General features: G+C 44.3%; 1 protein-coding gene across 1 annotated transcript in view; it reads right to left on the bottom strand.

The window, feature by feature from the left end:
- The window catches only part of LOC126235571 (lens fiber major intrinsic protein-like), a 124458-nt gene extending 111674 nt beyond the window's left edge, over positions 1–12784 (bottom strand). The window contains exon 1 of the mRNA XM_049944288.1: positions 12712–12784. Within this exon, the coding sequence (XP_049800245.1) occupies positions 12712–12784 (73 nt within the window). The remainder of the gene's footprint in view (positions 1–12711) is intronic.
- Between the last annotated feature and the right edge of the window lie 2221 nt (positions 12785–15005).

The following is a 15005-nucleotide window of genomic DNA, read 5'->3' on the forward strand; positions in this document are numbered from 1 at the left end:
TTGTAGCGCGTCGTATTATCACGAACAGGGGGGCGACCTGTTTTCTCTAAAGTGGTGATGTGTAGTGATTTTTCAAGTAGAGAGGCGCGTACAGCAACACTTGAAGGGGTCTAGTTGACGCAGTAAGAGGAGACTGCACAGGAAATTACGAACTAAAAGCGATATACGTGTATCACCCTCTTCGGTGTTTAATAAAATAGTGAAAAATAATTTGACAATTACGACATGTAATACGTAATAATGCACATGTGCTTGAAAATAACAAGTCGTCCAAATTAGCTAACTGCGCGATTTAAATAAAAATCGACTACAGTATAGCGTACTACGTACTATGCTTTCAATTAGTGCCCATTTGGAGGCTGTGGATCCCCTAAAGACAAACTTTCTTCGGTGTTTGTTTATTGAGTTGCTTTCCGCGACTACAGTGAACTGTAAGTGCTTGGAACGGGGTATGCTTGAAGTGCATCGATCTGTCGACGAGAGCGTCAGCAGGGCCGCAGCGCAAGTTTGAACTGCAGTCGGCTGGGCCACGAAACCGACTGAAATCTTAATTACCCGAATGGGACGGATATCAGTAGATGTGATGTACATGTACAGACCAACACATGATTACCATTTCATAAAAACTGGATTATTCATTCGAGAGAAACAGCTTCACAAACAGACCAAGTCAATAGCGCGTTGGACCATCTCTGCCCCTTAGCATTTAGCTATTCGGCTTGGCATTGATTGATAGAACTGTTGGATGTTCTCCTGTGGGATTTCGTGCCAAATTTAGTCCAGCCGGTGCGTTAGGTCGTCGAAATCCAGAACTAGTTGGGCGGCTCTCCCATAATGCACTACCTGTTCTGATTTGGGGAGAGATCCAGCGATCTCACTGGCCAAGGTAACGTCTGAGAAGCACAAAGACAATAGTAGAAGTTCTCGCCGTGTGCGGGCGGGCATTATCCTCCTGAAATGTAAGCCCTTGATGGCTTCTCACGAATGGCAACAAAATGGGGCGTATCATACCGTCGACGGGTCGCTGTGCTGTAAGGGTGCCGCTATAACAACCAAAGGACTCCTGCTATAAAATGAAATGGCATCCCAGACTACCGCTCCTGGTTGTCGGGCCGCACTGCAACAGACAGGTTGGTACCACACCGCTGTCTGGGGAGTCTCCAGATATCTCTTCGCTGGTCGTCAGGACTCAATTCGAAGCGGGACTCATTACTGAAGAGAAATCTAGTCCACTCAATGAAATTTCAGGCCGAAAACTGTCAAGAGATGCCCCCGAACATGTTGGGATACCAACGTGCCTGTTGACGAGAATTCTTCCGGGTTGTATGGCCGTGGTCCTTGAAACTCTTCTATCCCTGACGTTGCCGACTCAACAGAACCAGGCAAGATTCAGCACAACCAGAAGCACCTCCGAAGATATCCAACGTAGCTCTGGACGAAACGTCAGGGATAGAAGAGTTCCATGAACCACGGCCATACAACCCGGAAGAATTCTCGGCAGCTGAAACATCCGGACATGAAAGCCTTCATTGTATGATCAACCTGACTGTTGCCCGCTATACGGCCCGTCAACCAAAACTGGTGGTCTGGTGTGCCATTCCATTTCCTGGCAGGACCCCTTTGGTTGTCATCGGAGCCACCCTTACAGCACAGCGACACGTCGACGATATTCTACGCCCCGTTTTGTTGCCCTTCATTGCAAGCCATTTCACCAAGGTAATGCCTGCCCACACATGGCGACACTATCTACTGCTCGTCTTCGTGCCTGCCAAACCATTATTTGGCCAGCAACTACGCCGGATCTCTTCCCAATTGAGATCATTTGGACCACTATGGACAGGCTCCTCAATCCACCTCGGGGTTTTGACTTTCTAACGCGCCAGTTGGACAGACTTCGGCTGGATATCTCTCAGAAGAACACCCAACCACTCTATCACTCAATGTCAAGCCGAATAATTGCATGTGTAAGGGCCAGGGGTAAATCAACGTTGATTGACTTGCTCAATTTCTGAAGCTGTTTCTCTTGAACAAATCATCCAATTTTTCTGATATTGTAATCATTTGTTTCTCTGTAGATGTACGTGACATTGGCGTAGTGAAACGCTTAGCGTCGCTGGTGGCCTGTTACGGGTACTGGTTCAAACCTGACAACCAATAATTATTTGTTATTTCGTATTATTCATTTCTGGCAGATTCTAGAAATATCTTATGCCTGCAGTGTTCGTATATGTGGGATATTCTATGCATGTAGAAATACTGACTTCCTGAAATTACGATACTTGTATAAATAACTGTACTATCCTTCCAGCAGATGAGCTCTGTTCGGGCTGTACGTTGCTGTTCTTAATAATCTTTCGGATTAGGACATGAGTATGGTTACAACGTGACGACATTGACGCGGACAAAATCAATGAAGATGCAGAGACATGAAATTGTATCGGGGCAAACAGGTCATATCTGCTCAACCTGCAGGATATCGGCTAATATGAAGAGACCACTGAAAATTTGTACGCGACTGGGAATCGAAGCTCATTTACCGCGACTCGTCGCCTTAACCTTGCGTCCATACGAGCACACACCTAGCCAGACACAAATTTTCGTTGCCATTCATGTTTTCATGTATGTTTCCGATCACCACAACGATAGATTCAGTCTCGCAGCACCACCGGAAAAAAAAATTAAAGAAATGTGGCCGAGGACCATGCCTAGTTCTAGTACAAGAAACGCATACGAGATGAATTAAATGCACTGAAATGAAGCGAATGGAGTCAGTGAGTGGGAAACTGCAAGTCATTTGAGAATCAACTGACAACTGATTTCCGATCTATACCCCGGCCGTGTACCACTCTGCAATGACTTTCGCGGTTTCTACGACAGTCCGAAACGCAGATAACTGCGTATCTCAGTTTCTTCTGATACGTTATACAACGTGGCTTTATTGGTATTACGCGCTCTAAATGTTGTTTTCTTTGTCATTGCAAAAGAGTGTAATTGCATAATGACTCGTGCCAAAACAAAAGTGATGGAGTTCCATGCTAAGGAACTAGTTCGGTCTTTAATCATACCGCTGACTAAAACGTTCGAACAAATCTCGGATTTGACATTTCTGATTTTAAAGATAGAGACACAGAGAAAAAAGTCGAGAGATATCACCACCTGCGAGGGGTGGGGGTACTCATAAGACTTCGTTTGTCCCTCGTAATTATTTTTTTCTTAGTAGATACTCATTTGCAGTCCTGGAACGAAGTGAAATAGCTGTACTGCTAGATTACTGTGGAGCAGGAATTTGTGTTCCAGCACTGGGAAAATGTAATTTCAAACAACCAAAAATTAATAAAGTAACCTTTGTTTTATCAAAATTATACTTAAGATTTTATCGCTACCCCTAGTACGTCACACAACGATTACAAACTTGAAGTATAAGGCATAAAATAAAGTTAAGGAAATGTCGAAATTCAGAAAGTATGAATGACAATCCAGAGATTTTTATTAATAACATTCCGGGGTAATGACATTTGTTCTGTTGTCAGTTTGAACTGGAAAGGACCGTATTTTTATTTTTACTGCTTTTTATTTTTACTGCAGCTCCAATACTGAGCGTATATGACGACTCTCATTCTAGTTCACATTTCGTGCTTGATTCTGCTCTTACGTTATTTCCAGAAGTAGTATGCTTTATAGGTATTCCAAAATATTTCAAAAATGTTACAGTTTCTCATTTTGAGATAGAACTGAAGTTATTTCCTAGTTCTCGCCTTTTAGATGACCATCTACGTTTCGTCAACATCACTATCATCATCAATCATAGATTTTGTTTTAGGCATGTCCTGCCCAACATATGCTCAGTCGTCGCATTGTATGTTAACCCTGATGTAAGTAGATCAGTAATTATAATTTTTTTCGTCCCATTATCAGCCAAATCTTGTTGTATCCGTACCTTTTCGTTGGTACGTCATTGCAGGTATTTGAATAAGTTATTTTTTTTCATTTCATATGCCAGTGTCGGTAAGGCTATTGTTTTGTATAATTTCATAATCGAAGACCTTGGCTGTAAACAATGGAAAGGGACAAGTTGTTTGGTTTGAGTAATTACACAGTAAAGTTTCAACAAAATCTACATTTAAGAAATGGTTCAAAAGGCTCTGAGCACTATGGGACTTAACATCTGAGGTCATCAGTCCCCTAGAACTTAGAACTACTTAAACCTAACTAACCTAAGGACATTACACACATCCATGCCTGAGGCAGGATTCGAACCTGCGACCGTAGCGGTCGCCCTGTTCCAGACTGAAGTCCCTAGAACCGCTCGGTCACAACGGCCGCTGTCTACATTTAAGACATTTCAAGTATATCTATTGTTATTGAAAGAAACCATTGTTTTCAAATATTTCTAGAGTAGAGACAAGTTTATGAAAACATAAATTCTCTCCAAAATTTTATTCTTAAAAAAATCTCAACACGTACTTAACATTGTTTACTTACAAACTGGGCTGCCATTGAATTACCACTGTTTACTCGCTGGGTAAGGTAACGAAACATTACTGTGAAAACTCTCAAAAGTACGAATTTAACAGGTCCGAATTATTTCTGGTTATGGTACTAAGATTTGCGTTATAACGTTTAGAAATAAAGAAGTATAACAACGTCAAACAGCAATCTACAATATTAAGAATGTTGCTTAACATTTCTGCCATCACACCTGTCACGTAAATTCACAAAAACGATGGTAAGGGACAAGTTAAAATAGTACATTTGCTTATAGAATTATTCGCATCTACCCAGTTTGCGTTCCAGAACATGTTCAGGGTCTTTGTCTGAGTCGTAGCTATCCTCATCATCCTCGTATTTGTCCAATTCATCCCTTAAAAGCATATTCCTGGAGCAAAAACAAAGCACATTACTACTACTAGGAGCCACAACTGTTTAAGGGCAGACATCATGACAAAGTTGCCATTAGTGAGAATCTGAAATTAGAGATAGAGCGGCCAGTTCTTGTTTCATCGTGGAACTATTGCACATCACTTATCATGTTTTACATGTAATAACTCTGTTGTTTCTCATAGACCATCCCTTAACACTGTTTTCAGCCGAGGTCTTCAGTTGCTTCAGTGGTTGCCTTGTGTTGTTTGGTGTTCAGTCCAAACCATGGTTTGATTCTGTGGTACCGTCCAGAGGTCGCGGTGCCACACCAAAGTCGGCAAAGCGAATCGGTGCCACAGACATTAGCGACGGCTCGCAACAACCAATGGGAAGCGCTACAGAAGGCTCTCAGCATAGCAGTGCATTTCCACTGAGGCCAATATAGTGCGAGCATACAAGAACTGAGCCCCAGCTTGTGATCTCAGCTACAGAGGTCAACATTTTTGTATAGGAACAATGAATTGTTGAAGTTTCAGGTCAACTTGTGCTGACGTAAATGTCGAACATTGAACCTTAAGAGAACAGTTAGTTACTGCATCAAGTAATGCTTTCATAACGAGTGACAGTGTAAATTTCCAAGCAATCCTATGGTGTTCGAGGTGCGACAATAAAGCAATGAGACTGATTTTCTTTGCAAGATGTGGCAACCATGCAGGCTTGCGCAGGCACAATACCTTTGACCTTGGTCTATACGCTGCTTCTAGTCCAAGTGACACATCGATGCAACTGCTCAGTCGTGAGTTGTGCTGTAATAAGTTAACACGTGTTTGTGTCTCTCGTCACGGAAATGGAACCGCATAATATTGCGCAACGGTATGCCATTTCTTTTTGCGTTAAACTGGATGAAAACGCGACGAAAACTTACGCTAACCTTCAGAAGGCTTTTGGAGATAAGGTTATGTCAAGAACTCAAGTTTTTCGTTGGCATAAAATGTTTAGTGAAGGCAGAACGAATGTTGAAGATGAATACCGCAGTGGACGACCATCAACCTCACGGACAGATGTCAACTTGGCCAGGCTGCGTGAACTCGTACGATCTGATCGAAGATTATCCGTGAAAATGATTGCAGAAGAACTGAACATCAATCGAGAAACGGTTCGTCTAATATTAACTGAAGATCTTGGCATGAGAAAGATTTGTGCAAAAATGGTCCACAAAAATCTCACACCACAACAGCGAGAAACACGGAAAAATGTGGCAGCCGATCTGTTAGAGCAAACGGAAATCAATGCAGAACTGTTGAGCCGTGTTATCACTGGTGATGAAAGTTGGTTTTTTCAGTACGATCCAGAGACAAAACGCCAAAGTTCTCAATGGTGCTCAAAAAAAGCTCGCATGTCAAAGTCAAAACTGAAATGCATGCTTGTGTGATTCTTTGATCCCAAGGGAATTGTTCATAAAGAGTGGGTGCCTCCTGGACAAACAGTTAACCAATTTTACTGCAAAGAAATTTTAGAAAGACTTCGTGAAAGAGTTCTTCGTGTCCGTACCAACATTGCTGATAATTGAATTCTGCTTCTCGATAACGCTCCATCTCATACTGCTCTGTCAGTACAGCAATTTTTAACCTCAAAACAAATTTCAGTGCTATCACAGCCACCTTATTCACCAGATATCGCTCTGTGCGACTTTTTTCTATTTCCAAGAGTCAAAACGGCGGTCAAGGGGCACCATTTTACAACAACACAAGATGTCCAAAAAGCTGTGACGAGGGTCTTGGAGGATATTACAGAAGACGAGTTCCAGAAATGTTACCATCAATGGCAGAAGCGCTGGAAAAAGTGTGTGCAATCAGAAGGGAACTAGGCTACTTTGAAGAAGACAACACTAAACTTGACTAAAACGGTAAGCAACATCAGTCTCATTGATTTATTGTCGCACCTCGTAGAACTGTGTCAGAGAGAAGTAAATCTTTTATTCATTTATGTAATAGAGTGAAAAAATATTTCATGTGTTCTGCTTTCATGAGCCTGACTCAGAGCGATAAAAGAACCCACAGTTCGTCTGGTCACAACATATCAGGCCTCTTCAACTATGAATAATTACTGCCACATCCACCCATTTGAAAATACTTACTGTAGAAGAGCCTTGATCTTCCACTGCAATTTTTACGCCTAGTCTTCCTCCAATTAGCAAACTGACTATTCCTTGATCCCTTGGGATGTGTCCTATCAATTGAACCCTTCTTTTAGTCCAATTGTGCCAAATATTTTTGCTGCCCAGTTCGAGTCAGTGCCTCCTCATCAGTTTCGCATCTATCCATCCAATCTTCAGCTGTAACACCGCATTACAAAAGCTTTTATTCTCTTCTTGTCTGAACTGTTTATGGTCCACGTTTCACTTTCACAAGCGTACACTCCAGACAAATTCCTTCCTATAAGATAGCCTAAACTTAAATTCGTATTCCGCATTAGCAAATTTTTCTTCCTCAGAAACTCTTTACATACTAAAGCCAACCTCCACTTTATAATTAGTTATTTACACGTCCCATAGATAATTTGAACGATTCCTTTATCGAAATGATATGGGTACACCTCAAAAACTACAATTTTATTTTATTTTTATTTTTTTTTACCGGCTACCAGTTCGTAAGTACAAATTCGTCGATGGAATAAAAAAAATGGCTCTGAGCACTATGGGACTCAACTGCTGAGGTTATTAGTCCCCTAGAACTTAGAACTAGTTAAACCTAACTAACCTAAGGACATCACAAACATCCATGCCCGAGGCAGGATTCGAACCTGCGACCGTAGCGGTCCTGCGGTTCCAGACTACAGCGCCTTTAACCGCACGGCCACTTCGGCCGGCCCGTCGATGGAATAGGAATTGTCCAGGGGAAATGATTTTAAATTAGAGTGAAAACTTGCTTCGCTACCTGTTGACTTTTTATGTTATTAAGCAAATGATCAAAATATCCTCGATACTTCGGTTGCGGTCAGTTATTTTATGCTCAAACAGCATAAGACATCTAGTTTCAGTGTCTGATTTACTAATCTAGTCCCCTCACCATCTATTGATTTAAGTCGATTATAATCTAGTTACTTTTGTTGATTTCATCCTATAATGTATATTCGAGATATTATACATTCCTTATTGATTCCGTCCAACAGATGTTCCAAATCCTTTGCGTCTTTGACAGAACTAGAATGTCATTGGCGAACTTCAATTTTTATTTCTTCTTTGTATGTTAAACTTCTGCCAAATTTGTCCTGGGCTTCCTTAATGCTTGCTCATTGTACAGATTGAATAACAAAGGGAATACTCTACAATCCCATCTTATTCCCTTCTTAACTAGTGCTTCCGTCTCATTGCCGTCTATACTTTTAACAGCAGTCTGATTTGTATACAAGTTGTAGATAACTTTTCGCTCCCTTATTTTATCCCTGCTACATTCAGAATTTCAAAGAGCATATTCCACTCAATATTGTCAAAAACTTTTTCGAAATCTGTAAGGGACAATGAAATGAAAACAAAACATTTGGAGAAAAATAAGTCTTTTATTTTTTCGAAAGTAACCACCATAACTGTTAATACATTTATCCAAGGGATAATCAAATGAAAACAAATCAGGTGGAGAAAAGTAAGTCGTTTATTTTTTCAAAATTAGCCATCGTAACCGTTAATACATTTATCCAACTGTGAGACAAAATGGTCAGTGCCCTCTTGGAAAAACGGAGCTGTGATTGCACCCAGGCGTGCACCTTTTCGTCCGAAGCAAATCGACGTCACGAATCTCTTTCTTCAGGGTCCGAAAAATATGGAAATCGCATAGGGAGAAGTTGAGACTGTATGGAAGGTGTGTATGCGCTCCCCAGTGAAACGTCGGCTGTGTACGCGAAACAGCGTTGGCAACATTTGGGCCGCTATAAATGGAAGTTCGCCTTTATTCAGCCTATCTTGAAAGATAAGTCGCAGCTTCTTACATTATTCCGGAACAGAACCCAAAGTCATCTTCTCCGAGATAGGCTTCTGTCAGTTTTACCATTCTTCTGTAAATAATTTGAGGCAGTATTTTGCAACCGCAGCTTATTAAACTGATTGTTTGGTAATATTCACACCAGTCACCACCTGCCTTCTTTGGAAAAGGAATTATTACATTGTTCTTGAAGTCTGGGGGTATGTCGTGACTCGTGCATCTTGCTTACCAAGTTTTGTCATGGCTGGCTCACGGACCTGGATTATTCTGAGAGTGTGTCACCTACTCAAGAGGTCTTTTTTCGACTTAGGTTTTTCAGTGCTCTATCAAATTCTTCTTGTAATACTTTATTTCCTGTTTACCTACTTCCTCTTCCCTTTGCGTAATATTCTCTTCAGGTTCATTTCCCTTTTACTGCCCTTCTACACACTCATTCCACTTTCTTGTCCACTCTTGTTTGCATAATATTTGTCTGCCGTCTGCACACTTAATACACAAGCAAGTGCTTCTCTTTTCTCCAAAGATCTGTTTACTTTTCGTGTAGGCAGATTCGCTCTTTGCCTTAGTTATGCGTGGTGTTTCATTTGCTACTTTTTATGTTTACTCTCCTTACACCAAGCGAAGCGTCGTTTGGCATTTAACGGCGTGATGAGTGGCTTATGAACAGCCACTCGACCATGAAATCCAGGATTTCTTACCTCCCGCCTAACTGTCAGAATAGTTACAGTTAATCCTGATGCAGTTTGGAATTGCTGTGTGATGGTCTGGATAGACGTCTGCTTATTATACACTCCTGGAAATTGAAATAAGAACACCGTGAATTCATTGTCCCAGGAAGGGGAAACTTTATTGACACATTCCTGGGGTCAGATACATCACATGATCACACTTACAGAACCACAGGCACATAGACACAGGCAACAGAGCATGCACAATGTCGGCACTAGTACAGTGTATATCCACCTTTCGCAGCAATGCAGGCTGCTATTCTCCCATGGAGACGATCGTAGAGATGCTGGATGTAGTCCTGTGGAACGGCTTGCCATGCCATTTCCACCTGGCGCCTCAGTTGGACCAGCGTTCGTGCTGGACGTGCAGACCGCGTGAGACGACGCTTCATCCAGTCCCAAACATGCTCAATGGGGGACAGATCCGGAGATCTTGCTGGCCAGGGTAGTTGACTTACACCTTCTAGAGCACGTTGGGTGGCACGGGATACATGCGGACGTGCATTGTCCTGTTGGAACAGCAAGTTCCCTTGCCGGTCTAGGAATGGTAGAACGATGGGTCCGATGACGGTTTGGATGTACCGTGCACTATTCAGTGTCTCCTCGACGATCAGCAGTGGTGTACGGCCAGTGTAGGAGATCGCTCCCCACACCATGATGCCGGGTGTTGGCCCTGTGTGCCTCGGTCGTATGCAGTCCTGATTGTGGCGCTCACCTGCACGGCGCCAAACACGCATACGACCATCATTGGCACCAAGGCAGAAGCGACTCTCATCGCTGAAGACGACACGTCTCCATTCGTCCCTCCATTCACGCCTGTCGCGACACCACTGGAGGCGGGCTGCACGATGTTGGGGCGTGAGCGGAAGACGGCCTAACGGTGTGCGGGACCGTAGCCCAGCTTCATGGAGACGGTTGCGAATGGTCCTCGCCGATACCCCAGGAGCAACAGTGTCCCTAATTTGCTGGGAAGTGGCGGTGCGGTCCCCTACGGCACTGTGTAGGATCCTACGGTCTTGGCGTGCATCCTTGCGTCGCTGCGGTCCGGTCCCAGGTCGACGGGCATGTGCACCTTCCGCCGACCACTGGCGACAACATCGATGTACTGTGGAGACCTCACGCCCCACGTGTTGAGCAATTCGGCGGTACGTCCACCCGGCCTCCCGCATGCCCACTATACGCCCTCGCTCAAAGTCCGTCAACTGCACATACGATTCACGTCCACGCTGTCGCGGCATGCTACCAGTGTTAAAGACTGCGATGGAGCTCCGTATGCCACGGCAAACTGGCTGACACTGACGGCGGCGGTGCACAAATGCTGCGTAGCTAGCGCCATTCGACGGCCAACACCGCGGTTCCTGGTGTGTCCGCTGTGCCGTGCGTGTGATCATTGCTTGTACAGCCCTCTCGCCGTGTCCGGAGCAAGTATGGTGGGTCTGACACACCGGTGTCAATGTGTTCTTTTTTCCATTTCCAGGAGTGTATATTACGACCGTCTGCAACTGTCGACGGTCTCTGTCAGACGAGGTCGATCTGTACGTGTCCCTTCCCGTTTCCACCTCACTATCACATCGGAAACAGTGGACCTAGGGATGTTTAGGAATGTGGAAATCTCGCGTACAGACGTATGACACAAGTGACACTCAATCACCTGACGACGTTCGAAGTACGTGAGTTCCGCGGAGCGCCTCATTCTGCTCTCTCACGATGTCTAATGACTAGTGAGGTCGCTGATATGGAGTATCTGGCAGTAGGTGGCAGCAAATTGCCCCTAATATGAAAAACGTATGTTTTGCGAGTGTCCTGATACTTTTGATCACATAGTGTATGTATCTTCGCTTGCTCGTCATCAATTGGCTCGCGAAGAACAGCGAGCATTCATATCCTGTATCGTTACTTGTGAAGCGAAATGGCGTCTTACTGCTTACATAAAGAAAAAAAAGGGATGTTTGCGCCGAAACAAAGCGGCAACTCCCCGTACAAAGAACTGCTCGCATTCACAAAATTTAATGTTACGCATGTGGTGGAACAGCAACGGTGTGGTATAACATCAATAGCTTCCCCGAGGTGTAAGTGTCACTGTTGACATTTATTGTCAACAAGTGAAACGTCTTGCAGACGCTGTTCAAGAACAACGGCCAAGGAGACTGCGTGAAGTATTGCCACTTCACGATAACGCACGGCCGCGTTCTGCTAGACTAACAAAAAACACTACACAGGAGTTGGGTTGGGAAGTCATTCCGCATTCACCTCGTTCACCTGATCTTGCGCCCTCAGATATTCACGTTTCCGCTCTCTATCCAGCAGCCTACAAGGGATTTGTTTACCGGATGAAAATGCTCTCCTTACAGTTCTTCGCCTCAAAACCACGTGATTTCTACAGTGGCGGAATCGAAAAGCAACCCCAGCGTTGGCAGACTTTTGTAAATAGTGAAGGATAATATATTACTGACGACTAAATTCTGTTATATGCATCATTTGTGCCGGCCGGAGTCGCCGAGCAATTCTAGGCGACACAGCCTGGAACCGCGTGACCGCTACGGTCGCAGGTTCGAATCCTGTCTCGGGCATGGATGTGTATGATGTCATTAGGTTAGTTAGGTTTAATTAGTTCTAAGTTCTAGGGGACTGATGACCTCAGACGTTAAGTCCCATAGTGCTCAGAGCCATTTGATTTCTGTATCATTTGCTCGCTTAATGTCAGACAGTTAGCACTTTAACTGATTTGCAATATAATTAGAGCTCGGAAGTTGTTTTATACATGGGAGTTCGATGCTTTAATGAGTAGGAGCTAAATATTTCGTGCAAATTTTACGGAGGTGGAAGACTGAGAAGCTAGTCTTTGGTAATGAATTTATATCGAGGCATGCATAATTCCACACAGAAAGCTGATTCTCCCCCAAACTTACAGAAGCATACTTTGTTTATGTTACCTACGGATAGCAACATTAATTTGTGTACGTGTTTACGGCACTTGGTACTGCTGTATCACATTCTTTAAAGCGATGTCATTTGTATGTTGTTGAGTACGGCACTTGGTACTGCTTCTTTAAAGCGATGTCATTTGTATGTTGTTCAGTAGTCAAAAACACTTTCTTGGCCTACAGAAACAGACGAATGTGGTACGGAAATGACAGTAGTGTTACTCACGTAGGGAGCGTCCCTTTCTGCTGGTAGTTCAGTGTTGCTACGGCCGCTGGCGCTGGAGAGGTCCCTCATGGCGGCGGGTCCTGGGTTTGTCTCTGTGGCGGAGCGGCTGAACGGGAGGCGGGCGACTGCAGTTGGCGGCGCCACGCCGGCGAGTCAGCAGCCCGTAGCCGAGACGGCGGGCCTAAGCTCAGCCGCTGCAGCATCCGCGTCACTCCTACGTCAGTGTGGGAGCAATCGCGGTTCTGCACAAGCCGCTCGCGACGTACGGATTCGATAACGTAGCCACCGGGACGCTACTACTTCTTTTCAGAATACGGTATGCACACCAATTTCTTCACCTACGTCCGTTGCATCTGGTTCTCGTAGGTGACCCGTCTAACATAACACTCTCATACCAAATCGGTCTGGAGTGCAGCCGGAAGGCGCGGATTGCAGTGTATGAACGGCTCGATGACACAGAAGGGACACACGTAATGAATTTCTCCACCCTCCTCCATTTTTTCATACACTGAGGTGACAAAAGTCACGGGATAGCTATCTGCCCACATACAGATGGCGGCAGTAGCGCATACCCGATGTGTAAAAGGCTAGTGCACTGGGGGAGCTGCACCCCTCCCAGATGGTGAGCTTCGCCCTTCCTACCAACTCTAACCCCACCTTCCTCATGCCTCCTCCTCAGGGCAAACTCTCCTCCCCCTCCCTTCTCCTGAGTGGCTTTCCCCTCCTACTCCCCCTCCCTCTCCTGTGCTCCCCTTCAGTGTCTCTGCACTCCCTCCCGCCTTGTCTTCCTTCTTCATCTCCTGCCCCACCTGTCTCCTGCGGGCCTCTCCCTCGGCAGGTCCGACCTGGGAGTTTTATTCTTCGTCGTGTGTATTCCAATTGGGTTTAAAGTGTGTTCTGGAGTGTTTTTAATACTGTGGCCAACTTTTAACCTGTGCATGTGACTTCAGTGTCTTTTTTTTGTGTTCTACGAATCGCCAACTGTGTTTTTTAACTTTATGTGAACTTTTTTAATTGTCCCCCCATGAATTTCTCCATGTCAGTGTATTTTTACCTCCATTATCTCCCCTTACTCCGTTTTATGTCCTCCTTTTTTATCACCTTATATGTAACATTTTCTTCTTGTATTAGCTGTCAAGTCACTCCGCTGAAGAGCGGCGGATTGTGCCGCTGACAGCCCTCCCCTGTCCATATGGGGCAGGGGAATGAAATCACAATAAAGAAAGGAAAAAAACAGCAACAGAGCTGCCATTTGTATTCAGGTGATTCGTGTGAAAGGTATCCTATGCGATTATGGCCCCACGAAGGGAATTAACGGACTTTGAACGCGGAATGATCGTTAGAGCAAGACGTGTGGACATTCAGTTTCGGAAATCGTTGGAGAATTCAGTATTCCACAGTTTCAAGAGGGTGCCGAGAGTAGGAAATTTCGGGCGTTTCCTCTCACCACGGACAACGCAACGGAGAGCAAGGCGTGTGCATACAGTTGATAGTGGTAACAGACAAGCAGTAGTGCGTAAAAATAACAGCAGAAACCAGTGTTGGACGTTAATGGGCTACGGCTGCAGACGACCGACGCGAGTGCCTTTGCAAACAGCGTGATATCACCTGCAACGCCTCTCCTCGGCTCGTGACCACAACGAAACGGGCTCGTAATTATTTTATGACATGTACAGAAATATGTGTGTGACGTTCCGTCTCTGACAATAATGGAAATCAGACTGAAGAAACAGAAATAGGAACAGAAAATTGATTACTCCTCCCACGAATTATAAAGGAATCAATTCTCAGCCTTCTGACAGCGAGATTTAAAATATCGCCTAACATATCCTAACAACTGTTCTGCAATACTCCTCTACGAAAGACTACTTACCTCGTCTTGCCGCTGGAACTGCGTGATCAGCAATATGCTAAAATATTTCAAAAAAGCAATACTGCGATCCGTGCCGAGTGCAATGCATGGATTAATTGCAACAATCACTGCCATACTTTTATACACAGAAATTAAATGATTAGGAGGGGTTTAATCAACTAATCTTAAACGATATAATGAAAAATGAAAGAAATCAATAAAAACTTTTAATTTTCTATATCCAGAAAATCGATGATTTAAATGCTGACAGGCTTTACACACTTTTAATCATCCCACAATGTCTATGCTGAATAAACACGTTTCTGGCCACAGCAAGGATACGAATATTGCTCTGAGGGTATTCACACACACTGACAAAAGCGCTACTGAGCGAGGTGGCGTAGTGGCTAGCACACTGGACTCGCATTCGGGAGGACG

Source organism: Schistocerca nitens, chromosome 2 (assembly GCF_023898315.1).
Source record: "Schistocerca nitens isolate TAMUIC-IGC-003100 chromosome 2, iqSchNite1.1, whole genome shotgun sequence".
In the NCBI taxonomy this organism is placed as follows: Eukaryota; Metazoa; Arthropoda; class Insecta; order Orthoptera; family Acrididae; genus Schistocerca; species Schistocerca nitens.